General features: G+C 43.8%; 1 protein-coding gene across 2 annotated transcripts in view; it reads left to right on the forward strand.

The window, feature by feature from the left end:
• The first annotated feature begins 2,418 nt into the window (after positions 1-2,418).
• The window catches only part of setbp1 (SET binding protein 1), a 45,047-nt gene continuing 32,408 nt past the window's right edge, over positions 2,419-15,057 (forward strand). For both annotated transcript variants that reach the window (XM_086111214.1, XM_086111215.1), the window contains exons 1-2: positions 2,419-3,136; positions 10,682-11,262. In XM_086111214.1, coding sequence (XP_085967340.1) covers positions 10,840-11,262 — 423 coding nt within the window. In that variant the 5' untranslated portion in view covers positions 2,419-3,136; positions 10,682-10,839. The remainder of the gene's footprint in view (positions 3,137-10,681; positions 11,263-15,057) is intronic.

Below are 15,057 nucleotides of genomic sequence, written 5' to 3' on the forward strand. Positions count from 1 at the left end.
TGAAAGGATTATCTTGATCATTGAAGCACAAATGTTGCCTCGTCTCTTGCTACTCCATCATAATTCAATATTTACAGTTTTAAGATGGAAAACTGCTCCCTCTTGGCTGCCTGTATCTGGTTTCCATGGCAACACATTAGAGAAGGAAGAGTGCCATCTGTATGTGTCCGCGTATCCGTGTGTAGTGTTTTCTGATACACAACAATTGATTGGTTGTTGAGGAGCAGCTGTTGACCTCTCGAGTCTCGGGGGTCTCTTTGTATTCTTGCACATATCCCAAATCAATACACACACATACATGTGGGCACTCGCACACACATGCACACTGACAGACGGGTGACAAATTAATATTTAATGGCTGGAGAAACATTACAAATGCAGATGTGTCTTGGCCGCAGGGATTGACTGAATGGTTTAGTGAGCCCGATCCAACAGTCAGCATGTCTCAACCCAAATACGCTCCTATTGTGTTAAGTCCCAAATTATTCCTACCATGGCAAAGTATTGATTTTAAATATATTTTTTTTCATTGGTAAAACAGTCCATTAGGTGCAAATAAACAGAGGTAAAAATGTGTGCGTGTGTGTTACTTAGCTTCATGAAAAGTTGACGATGCCTTATTTTAATTGGTTGTATAAATAATCGATGACGAGAAAAGCATTACAATTGCAGATGTCCGTTGACCCGAGGGATCCCGGAATTGTTGATGATGATGAGAAATGTTTACGAAAGATGTACCATCGCCTTCACAAATATGATGTACCAAAGCCAACATGACTTGATAGACTGGAAACAACAAAACAGAGACCAGAAAACAAACACCAGCTGGACCAATGCAATACTTCTCCGAGATTATTCAATTTATATATACACACACAAACTCAAAGGGGCACCTGATATAATTTACATTATTCGTTAATGTTAAAGGGATGTTTTCCATATAAGGAAGATCCGATTTTACATTCGAACACAACATGGATGTAACGCTTGACAATGATAAATTGTTTTCCCACAGGGCTGTTGCTCGACATAATAAGGTAAAAACACCAGAATTAGAAGTCCTTGTTATATGGTCTGACTGAACACATGTTCAATTAGGCTACTCCACGCTTATCAGCATCATCTATAGTCATTTTACTCATGGTTAATGAGCCAAACATGTCCTGTGGAGACAAAGACGATAAAACATGTTTATTGGTTCACCCAAGGGTTTGCATACTGTTTCTCATAAAAATACAACAATAAAACAGCATATGATGAGATTTATACGTTTAGTTAGGACGCAAAGACACGACAGAGATGACTGCACAATTAAAAGGAGGAACCACTTTTTGTGAGGGATAAAGAAAAAAACGGTAATATAATTCAGATCTGGAGATATACATTTCCTAAACTGTGCGATATGCATCTCCGTGATTAATATTTTTTTAAATGTTGAAATTCGAATAGTCCTTTTTACAGACATCCACCTATTGCTACCCTGACATTTCTTTTGCCAAATACTGTGTAAACTCTCTTTGATTGATGATGATGTGTAATGATTTATTCTACTTCTCTAAGTGGCAATAATGTGCATTGACATTGAAAAAGGAGAAGCCACAATGCTAACAGCTAAAATCCGACAGTAGATTTCATATGGTGAGTTGCTTTTTTTAATAATTTGTGTTTCTTAGGATTGAGAAACCAGTCAGAGGCTTAAAAAATAACGGGTACCGCTGCTCTAGATGCTCTCAGTGACCTGATCAAGATCATTCAAAAGACTTACTATGAGTACATGCAGTCAATAACACTTTCAAAACATCAATACTGGCAATATTCAGCTTTTGAAAGGCCATGTCAACCTGCGCAAAAACACGAATATGCTCGATGCTATGTCTTTTAAAAAAAATGTTGGGTCTTTTTCTAAATAAAGCAACAAATAGATGAATTTGCTGTTGCGGGACCACAAATGCGTGGGGTTCCACGGTATTTATATTTTACAATGTATAACTATTTTTTTTTTCAATTAAGAACACAACTTGTGTTTTTTTTAAGGGCACAATTCAGTTCATTCCCATGAGAAACATCGATTTGATAAAGGCCCGCAAGTAAATCGAGTTGATTTAGTAAGGTAACGAATTTCAATTTGTAAGTCAAGGTACTTCATGTACTTCCCACACTGTATCTTACCGTGGTAAGCGTGGTCTGTTTTAATGACTTCTTCAGCTGTTTATACGGGGCTCGGTGCTCACTGACCACTTCAAGTGGCGATCACTGAAAAGACTCCCCGCAGGAGAGGAGGCGGATTGCTGAGTTTGGGAATGCGCGCAGGGCGAGTTACCGCCAGGTGGAGGCGATATCGCTCCTTCTGCCCGCCTGCTCTTCTCCTCTCTTCTGCTCCACCACGTCTCAGCTCAGTCGGCTGTGTGAGATCATTACCAGACAGCAGGCTCCAGGCTCTGACATTCACCGATCGGGAAATCAGAGAGAGCAGAAGCTAGAGAGCGCAGAAGAGTCCGAGCCTTTGATCCCATTGCAAGCGGCGGTGGGCGGCGACCACCACGCCGACTCCTCCGTGCTGTCGTTTGGGTTTGAAAGCTCGATCTTGTCGCTGACATTTGCACGCTTGGAAAACCTGCTCCTTGAAGCTCGACGGATGCGGACTTGTTTTGACTGCGGTAGTATCCTTCGCACCTCTCCTTCTCGCATGCCCAGTGGAACGGATTTGTGAAGGATCTTAACTTGACCAAGCTCCGCCAGTGTGGCCGGCGGTCCTGCAAGGGACCCCGGGGACGGTTTCTGCCCGGCCGCCAGGCAACCCGCAAAGAGAGAGCTTTTTTTTCCAGCTTGGAGTTGGACATAAACGTCTCTAATTGGATTCCTCCTCCCTTGGTGGCTTCTTTTTTTTTTCTATCAACACATCGGCTGCATACCCGATTTCGCGATTTTTTTCCCCTTTCTCAAGCAAAATTGACGCCATTTTCCTCGGGGTTTTGTGTCAAAAAACATCCAAGTATATTCCAGGAGCGTGTGACAGCTCCCTGGGAGGCTGTCATCCCAACCGTCGCTTGTGTAAAAATGTGTCTAAATGGATTGTAAATGATCTTGATCAATAATTTACACGTCAGAGCTGAGTGTGTGACAACATTAGACATGGGTAAGTGGCCTCCTCCTGCACCTGAAAACCTCTCCTGTAAATGTCGAAACATTATAATCTGCATTGTGTCTGTTTGTCGTTGACGCTGCCGAAATTGTGCATTTAATTTACTGATGTATGAGATTTTATACCTCACAGTTCTTGGAACATACCGGTACCTGTACTCGTCGTTTCCCATTGGAAAAGCTGCAGTTCCCGTGGATGCCAGTAATTTAACCTTTGGAGTATATTAGTGTTAATTGTACCTTGAGGGACAGAAATTCACTCTTGTACACAGAGTGGAGTAGGTTCTAATGACAGATGGCTTACAACCTGCAAGAAATACAGGGGAACCTCTAACGTCAATCGCCCCTGAAGTTGTAAACTTATGATTGATCAAAATTGCTGAGAAAAATATGCCTCTAAAGTTGCAGACTTGACAGAACTGCCAACGTGCTTGACATGATGTCAGATCTCTGCTTATTGTGTGAGATATCAGCAAATCAGTGAGTATCAAAGGATGTATTCGCTTATTATTTGGCTTTTTTTGTAATACTAATTCCAACAGGACCAGCCTCGATTAGGAAGGGTATTAAGGATAATGTGAGAACAACACCGACTCACATCCAAAACATCTGCGTTATCAGTAGTTCTGAGTTGTTTTGTGATTTACGGAGGTTTGTGATTAAGAATGTGGAAAAACGGAGTTTCAAGGTTTGTGCACCTTTTTAAAAAGGTCATTCTGTAGCATTAACGCGGTCAACTTATTTATACACTTGTATGCCAGTGAACGAAAAATGAAGGATATTGCTCACAGACTAGTTTAGCCCCTGATGTTCACCTGTTTCTTCCAATATTTTGCCACCTGAGTGGATGATGGAACTAGCAACTACTTCCATCCCTCTAGGTACATTGTGTACACTAATGTAGTCCTAATTATTTGCCCCCAAGGCACTGTATGTCATGGGTATTTTGTTTTTCTTCGTCTGCTCCTGAACATCATTCATCAACATCTCCGAAGGGTTTCATGTGGCCTCTCTGGTGTGTGACACAAGGCAGCAAAGAATTATTCTGCCGTACGTCCGCAGGTGAGGCCTGAAAAGGAAAGGATAGTAAGCAGTGGCTGTCAGCAGCCCCCACAAACCTCAGCGCTGGAAGATAAATAGACACACGTGAATTATCTGGGGAACGTGTGGAAAATTGGTCAGGTCTGTCGGATATATGGCGTGTGAGTTCTAGAAAAATAAGAATGACAAGCATATGAAGAAAGGTGCTTGTAAAGAGGTGGAACTAATGGGATTCAGGTAAAACTATAGCAGCGTTTTGCAGTGCGAAAGAATACTCGATAACCAATTCCTTATTGGGTAATGGGATGCCCGTGCAATCTTTAAATTGAAGCATGAGGAATCAATAAGTTGCATCCCCATCTGAGCTGGATACCTCGGGTGGAAATAGGATCACAGGGAAAAAGGGGGAGTGAATATGAACAGCATCCAAGGACAAACCTAAGTGTTGGCAGGCTCTCTTAGCGGAATATCACCTTTTGGCAGAGGAAGCAGAAGGGTTGAGGTAGCACTGAGATGAGGCAAGCGAACAGAGGTTGGTGGGAGTGAGGTGAGGAGGTGGAAGAGACGCGCTGCTGGGGAGTTGCAGAGGTGTTTTTGCTGACAGCCATTTTGTGGCCGCTGTGAAACGTGAACATTCGTCTGCTTGTGTCGGTTAGTTAGGTGAGAATGGTGCGACCTGGCATACTGTGTGTGCACGCCGTGTACCGTTAATCCTTTACAGTGGACTCCGTTAAATTCTTGCAAGTTCAACATTCCTAACAAGAGGTGGACAGTTGATGAAATGTTCTTTATCCACTATCATACAAATGAGCATAAACTAGTTGAGACTGAACCAACAGTGCAGTGCACTACATTTGGCCTGAAGTGCTCCGATGTTCAATTAATTAACAGTCAACTCCCAACTCATTTTATGTATATACAGGTATATGGATTATGCCCGTCCTTATTCAGAACTTCACACTGCTAACATTAAGACCATTTTACTATCATGTTCATGCGTTTTAGTCAATTTTCCCTGACATTTGATCTTGATAGTGAGCACAGCAAGTACACACTGTAACAGTGGGAACTTTTCCAGCACCTAGGGGTGCAATTAGTTGTCGTGATCAAGGGCAAATCTGCTGTGAGTGCTTGGTTGGAAGAGTGGTGGAGTAATGGGGTGCTGATAACTGAAGAACTTGCTGCCTACATCCTGATAGCGCCTCAAGGCAATCAAACCGGCAACCTTTTAGTTACAGGGACATTCTTAACCACGCGTGCAGACGATTTTTGTTGTATTCGTTAGGCCCACTGCACACACACCAAGCAATGTGATCTGTCCTGCAATGTGGATTGTGCAAGTCGTTTTAATTAGCGGTTGACTGTTGGCCACATGTTTTGCAGGGGTTGAGAATTTGAATAGCAGGTGACATGTGCTTTCCTGATCGGGGCTTGCAGTTTGCAGTCATAGCAAGTTGGCCATCTGTGCGATGGTCAGTTGGCTGGTGTGCATGTGTGAGTTTTAAAAAAAAAGTCATTCATAATTATCCTTCTATGATTCCATGCATTGATGCTGAGGATAGAATGTTTTTATTCTTTATTTGACCTCATTTATGATCATTCGAGAGAAGACGGTGGCTTTCACTCACACAAGGTGAGCAACGAGCTGATGGAATATATTTCCGGTATAGAAAACGATGTGTGCCACCCCTGGATTTTGAGGTTGGAAACCTCTTTTGATGAGTCCCCCAAAGATTGGACCATTCTCGAAACATTGCTTTAGCGATTGGATAGGAATGAAAGAGGGAGCGCAATATGAAAAATGAAAAGGGCAGACTTCCGCTGTTCACGACGCCTCTGAAATGGTCGAAGCTCTGCTCATCAAAGGGGGAAAAAAAAGTTGATCGCCTCAATCAACAATACAGGTGTGCGAGTGTGTGAGTATGAGAGTGAGAGGGTGGGTGGGAGAGAGAGCGCTATTTGTGAGTCCACCTCAAGCGCTGGGCTGCTGGGTATGCAGCCTTAAAAGGTTGTGTTTCTGCTGCCATCTCTTGCTCCCCATTGCTCTCGCGCCCTGTTTTCTCCTGCACACACGCACGCACATGTGCGCACGCAGACACACACGCGCACATGTTTTTGCCTGTGTGTCTGTACCATTCACCCCCTCAGCTCGGCCCATCTGCATTTCATCATTGCTGTTTTATCATAATGGTCTCCAGAGCGAGAAGGAGGCAAAATGATGTGTCCCATTCACAGCCTTTTACATGCAGCTCACTGAGTGACCTTATGCTATTTGAGAGAGAAGCTGGTGTAGCGCTGGCAGTTTGGAGAACATAATAAAGCTATTTATGCAGCAAGTCTGGCCTCTCACAATCCCTCTGCTGTCTGAGGCAAACCAAGGTGCGTATGCATATGTGGATGTGAGTGTTTGTGTATAAGAGAGAGCAAGAGAGAGGAGACAGCGTGGCTTGGACTAGGTGAGGGAGGCCCGTGAAGGGGTCAGTCTTACATAAACTCTGTGCCTGCCAGTAACAGAGAACTACTAACACAGCTTAGGGCGGCTGCATGGGGGAGGAGGGACAGACGTGACCCAGCTAAGTAGTTTATGCAGTTATGACCCAGAATGAAGATTCACATAATTCATGTCGACATTTTGTTGTCATGCTCCGGTATAGTAGTAATGGCTCCATTCCGCTTTGAAGCCTGCACATGAATGTCTCTGTGTGGGATGTTGTGGTTGGCAGCTGTCTCTTTTTCCTGTCATTGTGCTCAGTCACATGACAATCAGAGTGGCTTTCACACATGCCATGGGGGCAAGTCACCAAACTGACATTAGGGACGGGGAGGCTCCCGAGGAACAAACAGGGTCATGTGGGTTTTCAATCCACAATGCGTTGACTTTCGAAGATGCCACAGGGTCCAACCACGGTTGCGTCTGATCTTCTGCAACTGAATTTTGAAAGGAGACGCACTATTGACCTTTTTGATGTTCGTATATAAATCATTGGTTGTTTGGAATGCCTGGCCAACCATCAATTTGTGAAATTAAACAACTTCAAAAATCCTTGCAAATCTTTAGTTGTGTGCCTAATTACCATAAAACCCACCCACTTCAGAGTTTCTCAGAAAATGACGTGACCAGCAAGGCTGGCTGAAGTTTTCGAGTTAAAAAAAATCACTTTGATGTGGCGTCCAAAGTTCAATCATGTCAGAGCCGGCGATTACAAGCATTCTTTAATCCTGATTCTGATATGTTCAGCTAAATTGTCGACACACAAGTTGAAGGCATTTGTGTTTGGTGATGTCTTGAACCACAAGATACACGAATTGACAAGTGTAATTCTGCGGCTTGTTGATGAGATGCTGTGATGGTAATTCAATTGAATCTTTATAGGCAATTGCTTTAAGTGTGTGTGTGTGTGTGTGTGTGTGTGTATGTAGGGGGTGGGTATAAGTGGTGATTTTGCCAAATAATTAGAATAGCATGGAGTTTTCTGGGGTTCACGAAACTTGCCGTTTGTGTTTGGGAATGTGTTGGGTTCAGTAATACGGCCTAAAATTCATATCATGGTCTGCATTTAATCCCTTAATGGTATATAATGCAATTGTATATTTTGCGAAATTAATTTAAGGGTTAAATTTATAATAGAAATATTTCTGAGTTGTTATCTGGTCCCTTAGACAAGCTAAACTGATGCAAAAATACAACAACAAATGAATGACAGTGAGCTCGGTGGGGTGTGTGCTTAGGGACTAATGGGAAAGCGGGCACTTGTCTGCTTCGTGATAACAATGTTTCATTACTGTTTTGTGGGCGGTGTGCCACACAGGGAGGAGAGGTGGTGTTTTCGTGAACCCGGTGTCTTCTTGTAACAGGGTATCAAAATATTAGAGAGACACGACACAAAGCCATAATTAATTATCCTATCAGGCGTTTAGCTAAAGCCCCCACTTGAATCTTAATTCTGCACTTCACCAAGACATTTTGGCCATTTTTGACTCCCAGCTCTGTAGACTGTTTGGGGAAGACCCTTCACAAGCAAAGCCCATAAAGGCAATGTTGGATAAGTTTAATATTCAGGATTTTGAGATCTTATAAAGCCCTGACCATAACCCTTCCAACACTTTTGGGTAGGAATTAAAACGTGTGAGAGTCCTTCTCTCGGATCCAACATCGGTGATCTCTGATTGAGTTTTCTGGATGGATGGACACACCGCAAAAGAAGAATACAAGCGCTACAGCTGAGCAACACCATATCTTCCACGTATTGTGTTGTCGGTGTAATGGTCAGGTGTTCCAATCACGGAATTGTCATGTTTCAAACTTTGCATTGAACCTAGTCGATACGACTGATGGCTATAACCCTGCGCATAGTGGGGCCATACGCCCAGCCAAGCTACTCTCCCTTGTGGATGAGCTGTTGACATCTGAGATTACAGATGGCCAAAAAAAGCAGCGCAAATCCAACTGCAACGACAAACAAAATATGTTCGGCGGTGACACTGCATCGCTCTCAATATCGGCAACAACCAGCTACCAGGCAGACAGGAAATCAATCTTAAAATGTATTATTCCATGTGTAAAGTAAATGGATGTCGGTAGTGTTGAAGTTCAGAAGGTTAAACATGCAAAACCGCCGCAAGGGTTCTTTACAGCTTCTTAATACCACACAGGGGTGTTCTGAACCTTTACGAGTAATGTTTTATACATCAGAAAACACAATGGCTCAACAGGCTTTTGTCTTGATGCAGTACAAAATACCCACTTAATACTCTGCCTGTGGATTACACGTAGTTTGTGTGTGGTCTTGTCGGAGTACTGCTGTGGATTATGATTATTCAATCACACTGTAAGCATGTGGTGTGAGGCCCGTAGGGTATTACGATGGAGATCAGCTGTTAGTACAGTAGCTTGGCCTGGTACAGAGAGGGCAGACCTGGAAGGAGCAGGTCATTATTACATCGAGCATTTTTTCTCTAAACTCAATGAAAATGTCTAGTATCTACGCTAGATGGACAGAAGTCTTTGAGCACGCCTTTCCATCACTTAATAAAGCTGCTTCCCCCCGAATTCACTTTACTTCTTATCTTACCAACACATTTTGAGCATCATACTTATAGATTTGGGAACCGGTACATATACAGTATGTATTTCAAATGCACAAAGAAAGGTTCATGAATGGTAAAAAGGTTTGGTGTGGGAGAACAACCTCAACCCCAGTGACCAAGTATGAGGTGAATTACAGCAGATTTTAACGCATTCCCTCTGGTCCAACATCATCAACCTCCGACCTCAAAAATGTTGTTAATGGCTGGATGGTCAAAAATCCTCCAAACGTCAATATCGAATCAAAAGTCTTTCCAGAAGAGTGGGGCCAGTAGCTGTGTTGCAAAAGTGGGATCAACTGCCGTGTTTTTGGCTCTTTTCTGGAAATGATATAATGGTCCGGTCCCAAAACTTTCATGCAGTCTACTTGAGTCATCTACACAGGTAATATTTGAACAATTACAATCGAAGTAATTAATACTTGGGGAAATACATCTGTGCAAATATTAATAAAGTAATTGTGTGACAACAGCACTATATATATATATATATATATATATATATATATATATATATATATCTGACAAGCTTCATAATGACTGATGGGATTCCCCAAAGCAAGTGATGTGCAGCCCAGTGTTTATTTAGGTTCCTCTTTACAAAAACAAAACAAAACAAAAACTGCATGCATGCATAGTTGCACACTAAACTTAAGGAAGTAAGCTCAGTTTCCTCAGCAAAATGGCTTCCACAACCTTTACACAGAGCATCTGATTTTCAGTGTATATGCAGGTTTTACGCTGTCATTTTGCACATGGATTTATTTGTCAAAGTGTGCAGTGCATTTCTTTCTATGCAAATGTGTCAATATGCCACTGCATGCATGTGTAAAAAAGCTCAGACTGTGTTTTTTTTCCAGACTAGCTCGTAAACCACATCTGGGGAAAGAATTTAGATTCCTTCCCATCGTCTTTCTGTTTTGCCTTCCCATTCCCCCTGTGTAATTCCCTCCCTCCTCGCCTGCTCTGGTGAAAGGAAGAAAAAAACAGAAGTCAGCTTCTTTCGTTTTTCCTCCTTTGTGTCCTCAGGGTAACTTCAGCCTGGTTTTGGAGCAGTGAAGTGGAATGTCTTATTTTGCACTGATCAACAGTGTCTGCATAGCTTTGCTTCACATAAGTGGGAAGGCTCAAATGAGGGAAGGAGCAAGGGAGGGAAGATTAGCAAGAAGCGATGAAAGACGAGAGCAGGGGGGAAAGGATGTTAAGTGAGGCAAAAAAAAAAAAGGTTTGTTTTCCTTGGGAGAAAATGTAAATTAGAGCATTTTGGCATGCCCGTGCAGCTCTGAGTTTGTGTGTTCTTCTAAACATATCATACAACAGGCTGCTAACGTTAATAAGGGTCTGGGATGGGACGGCAGCCTCGGGGAGTTGTCATTCTTTTGCTGATCAGATCTTTCACCTGCTCTCTCTTCAGATTGTCCCTGGCTTCCCAGCGTGTCAGTGGGCCAACCAAGCCAACCTCAATAGCTGATTGACAACAACCCAGCTGCTCGACAGACTTCCATCCTCTTTATTCCCATTGGCTGGCTGCCACAGCTTCCCCCATCCTGACTGGCTCTGGCGGGAGAGTGGATGGAGCCAAGGGATCTGGTTGGCTCGGCCCGACCCAAAGAGGCGGAGTTACAGGGAGGCGGGGCGGCGCGAAATGAAGGAGCGGGAGGTATCGGCTTGGCACGTAGTGATGATGTGATTCACGGTGGCGTCAGTGAAGGGGAGGGGCTTGAAGAACACGGGGAGGGGCTTCTGGAAGAGCAGGAGTTTTCCATCAAGGAAGCGAGCTTCCAGGAAGGAAGTCTAAAGCTGAAGATCCAGACTACCAAGCGTACCAAGAAGCCCCCCAAGAGCCTTGAGAACTATATTTGTCCACCGGAGATCAGGATGACCATCAGACCTCCCGCTGGAGAAGGCAAAGGAGGGCGGCAGGGGCGAACTGGAGGCGTGGCCATATCGGGGCGGGTTCAAAAGGATGAAGACAGAGCACCGCCCAGAAAAAGGGTAAGTCTGCTGCCGTTGCGATTAGTTTAATGCACTTAAGAGCAGAAGGCAGCTCACAGTTTTTGGCTTCCATGACTGTCTCCGTCCATGAATGAGCCACCACTCCCTGCCTTGCACACTTCAAGCTCCCTCTCAGTAGTTCCTCTCCCCTGCTTAGTTACACAGGGTCAAAGTTTGCTGTGTAATTGAAACCAGTCATGGCTAGCTGAGATCACAGTGATACACACGCACACACACAGGAGCTGAGAATAGGGCTGGCATAAGCAGGTGACAGCTGGTGTCTGCTCTCTCCATTTGTGGTCATATGCAGACCCCTCCTGTCTCCTCTCCTCTCCCTTCCTCACCCCTACTCCCACACACCCGTTACACATGCACTGGTGTTCGGTGCGTGTGACACTGTGTACGTACAGGTCCTTGGGGGTTTGAGTGTTTGCGGAGTGTGTTGACCTACACTGTGGAGTGTGTGTCCAAACCTGACAGCCATCATAGTGGCTCTGAGCTCGACAGGCTCAGCAGGAGCGAAGGTGTCATGTAGTCAGCACCATGCTAGACGCAGTTCTCTTGTACTTCCGCATAGTGGCCCCTCGGGGTAAATTTGCTGACCTTGTGATTGACTGACTGACGTTTATAAAAGATGAAGATAAATGTCCTCAAATGATTTCATCGGCAGTTGGTCTAGTCTCCCAGCACACGTAACCTAGTCAATAAACACAGGTTTGGATGAGTTTGGTGGGGAAGAACATGAGATGCTTGAACTAGACCACATCAAAAACATTTGGGATGTGCTACAACAGTGAACATCCCGCAGCCGCCAGAATGGAGTATTACTTTGACATTAGATGTTATTGGTTTAAAGTGTTATTTTGGGGGCTATACCATCAATTAAAAATCCAAAAGAGGTGATAAATGTACCTGTCGATCAGAAATGTTACTAATCCCAAATCGGTTCTGAATCCTCTGAGCAGCCTGTAGCCCCTCCTACTCTGAAAGGCAGCTGCTCTGGTTAGCCTTGTTTTGTGCCGGGATTTGTCTAATTCCTTCTTTTAGACTTTTGTTGCGAAACGGAAATACCACCTTAGTTTCCGCAAAGCTCCTCGAGCTTAACATAACAAGTCAGTGCGAGGCCGCAGCGTTGTGTTACTGTTAAGCGTGCCCGCCAGTGCATGAGAATGATTCACAACTTGTCAGCCATGACTTTTGTCTCTGATTGTTTTTTTCGCTCGCGCGCGATGGTTTGCTAAAAATCGAATTAGAGGGACAAGATGAGGCTTTTTTTTTTCCACAGATGATTTTGCTCAAGTCAAGCTGTCGTCATATTCACATTTTGACACAAATGATAACATATATTTCAAAGTTATTTAAAAATAAATACAAGCTCCCTCTTTTAGTGTGAGTTACCAAATACGGTTCCTTATCCAATTATGGACTAGATAATAAAAATCCAGAATAAATTGGGGATCTTATTCCTAACAATGTTAAAACAAATGGGATCAGGCTAGAAAGGGTGCATGCAGATATTGCTGTGTTAGTAGGCAGTTTTTCTGCTGCTAGGTGCACATACAGTGAAACATTACCACTTACTGCTACTTGCACAGCATGACAAAATCGTGTTTCGTTTATCTTTTACATGATGTATTTTATTTTTGTTATATGTGAAATACAAACTTGGATTTGCAGTCGAATTTTGTTGTATCCTCACCATACAACGACAATACAGACTGATAGTGGATTCAAAATACAGATCATTATTGTTGCTCCAAAGAGATCTTCAGTGGGTTATGGAAGTCTAGACAGCGTCTGATGCTATTAAAGTCAGACCAGACATACAATTTAGTGTTTGTTTCAATTTTTGTATCAATGAATAAGCTGTGGGACATGAACCCTTCCCGCAGACGTCTGGGCTGCCAAGTCTAATCTGGCACCACCGGCCCCCACTTGGACTGCAACTGTATGATTGACACAGGTTGTCATAGTGACAGTGTGGCGGGAGGTGGGGGGTGTGGGGGCTTCAAGCTGGTCCCAATTGAGGTTGGAGATTGAGGGAGGGGAGGGGCTTGTCGGATGTGATGGTGTTGATTCAGATCAGTTTCAAGACTTCATCCCTCGCACTCTGGCGCTCTATCCCACACCCCCCTTGCCCCCCTCCCCCTGCTCCTCGACATGCTTTCCCTCCATCCACTCATCACCTGCCAGCCCAAGGGTGTATTACAGGCAGACTCAGTGGAGAGGAACGGGTTAAGGAGAGATCTCGGGCTGCCTCATGCCCCACCACCCCACACACATCTACAAACACTTCCATCTTCCGTCTGTGTGTGTGTGTGTGAGAGTGTGTGTGTTGAGGTTAAATACTCTCTTTGTGGTGTGTGTGCCTGTGTGTCAGGCGGGATGGGGGATGTTGAGGAGGGGGAGCAGATGGACAGCCTCTCTGCTTTCTATTGTATCGTGTCCACGTCAATTCTCCCGCTTTCTATCTCTTTATCTGTCCCTTCTTTCTTCACTCAAGCTCCCTTCATGTCTCCTCTTTTTCCACCGCTCTCTCTTTCCTCCTCTTCCCGCTCTTGCACACTGTTGTCTTGTAGCAGATGGCAGCATGGGGCAGTGACAACAGAGCAGAAGCCAGAGTGTGAGCAGGGGATGGAGAGAGAAGAAGGGGGCTTTGGAAAGAGGAGGAGGGGGTCAGGCATATGGAGAGCCTGGTTAAGGGGCCCCTCTCACAGGGAGTGTGCATGTGCGTATGGTAGCGCGGTGAATAGAAGAGGGGGAGAGGCGGGGATACAATAGATGCACATTAATATAGAGATTTGACTCTAATAGACAGGGAAAGGGAGAGGCAGGAGGATATTCATGTAGACTAGCAGAGTGGGAGAAAAAAAAACATTTCAGCTGTCAGAAGTGCAGACTGGACTCCGACCACAATTTCATATGAAAAAAAAACTTTACACAAATCTTTTCAAGCCATTGTTGTTGTTGTTTTGCAGAAAACTGTTCATATTATGAAGTATTTTCAGTTTTTTAATGCCAAAGCAACAGGTGACCCAAAACATTTGGGAAAGCATGCTTTGAGCAGGAACAGGGCAACTTGAATGCTGGAGACGGCCGCAGTTTGTCACCAGTGCTACTGGGGGTTCATATACAGCCACACACTTCCTAACCTAACCAGATGGATGACAGAAATGTTATTTTAAATATAGGCAAAATAAGTGCATATGTCCAAAATACGTGCTCTTTTATATTTTATGATTGATTATGAGCCTTTTTTATGCATGTATGAAAGATCTACTCTCCCAATCCAACAACAAAAGGTTCGAAGCAAACAGCAAAATAACAGAATACAGGACTGGGTTTTTTTGTTTTTTTTCAGTGCAAAGTACTCTCTCGCATAAAATTTACCATTCAAGGATGGCACAAAACTGCTCAACAAGAAACCAACATTCAGTGCAACTAATTTTGTAATTTATTTTCACACAAATCAACTCACTCAAAAATGTTATTGAGGAACTATTTTTGTCCTGCACATCATCCCAAATCCGAAAAAAAAAATTGGCTTACATTGTAGTTAAGGGCAGTATAAGCCCCAGCATAAGCGCAACTCAGTCATGTCTGCCATCTAGTGGTGATTGGTGACTTTAGAACAGGGGTGGGCAAACTTTTTGGCTCGGGGGCCGCATTGACTTTTAAAATTTGACAGAAGGGCCAGGTCAGCACGAGCTATGGTACATTAAAAAAAAAACTGCATTTGTTGACAGTCCATATCAAACATCAACAGAACAAAAGCATGAAAGTACGGTATTAATA

This window comes from Hippocampus guttulatus, chromosome 5 (genome assembly GCF_054856545.1).
Source record: "Hippocampus guttulatus isolate MCC_2025c chromosome 5, RoL_Hgut_1.0, whole genome shotgun sequence".
In the NCBI taxonomy this organism is placed as follows: Eukaryota; Metazoa; Chordata; class Actinopteri; order Syngnathiformes; family Syngnathidae; genus Hippocampus; species Hippocampus guttulatus.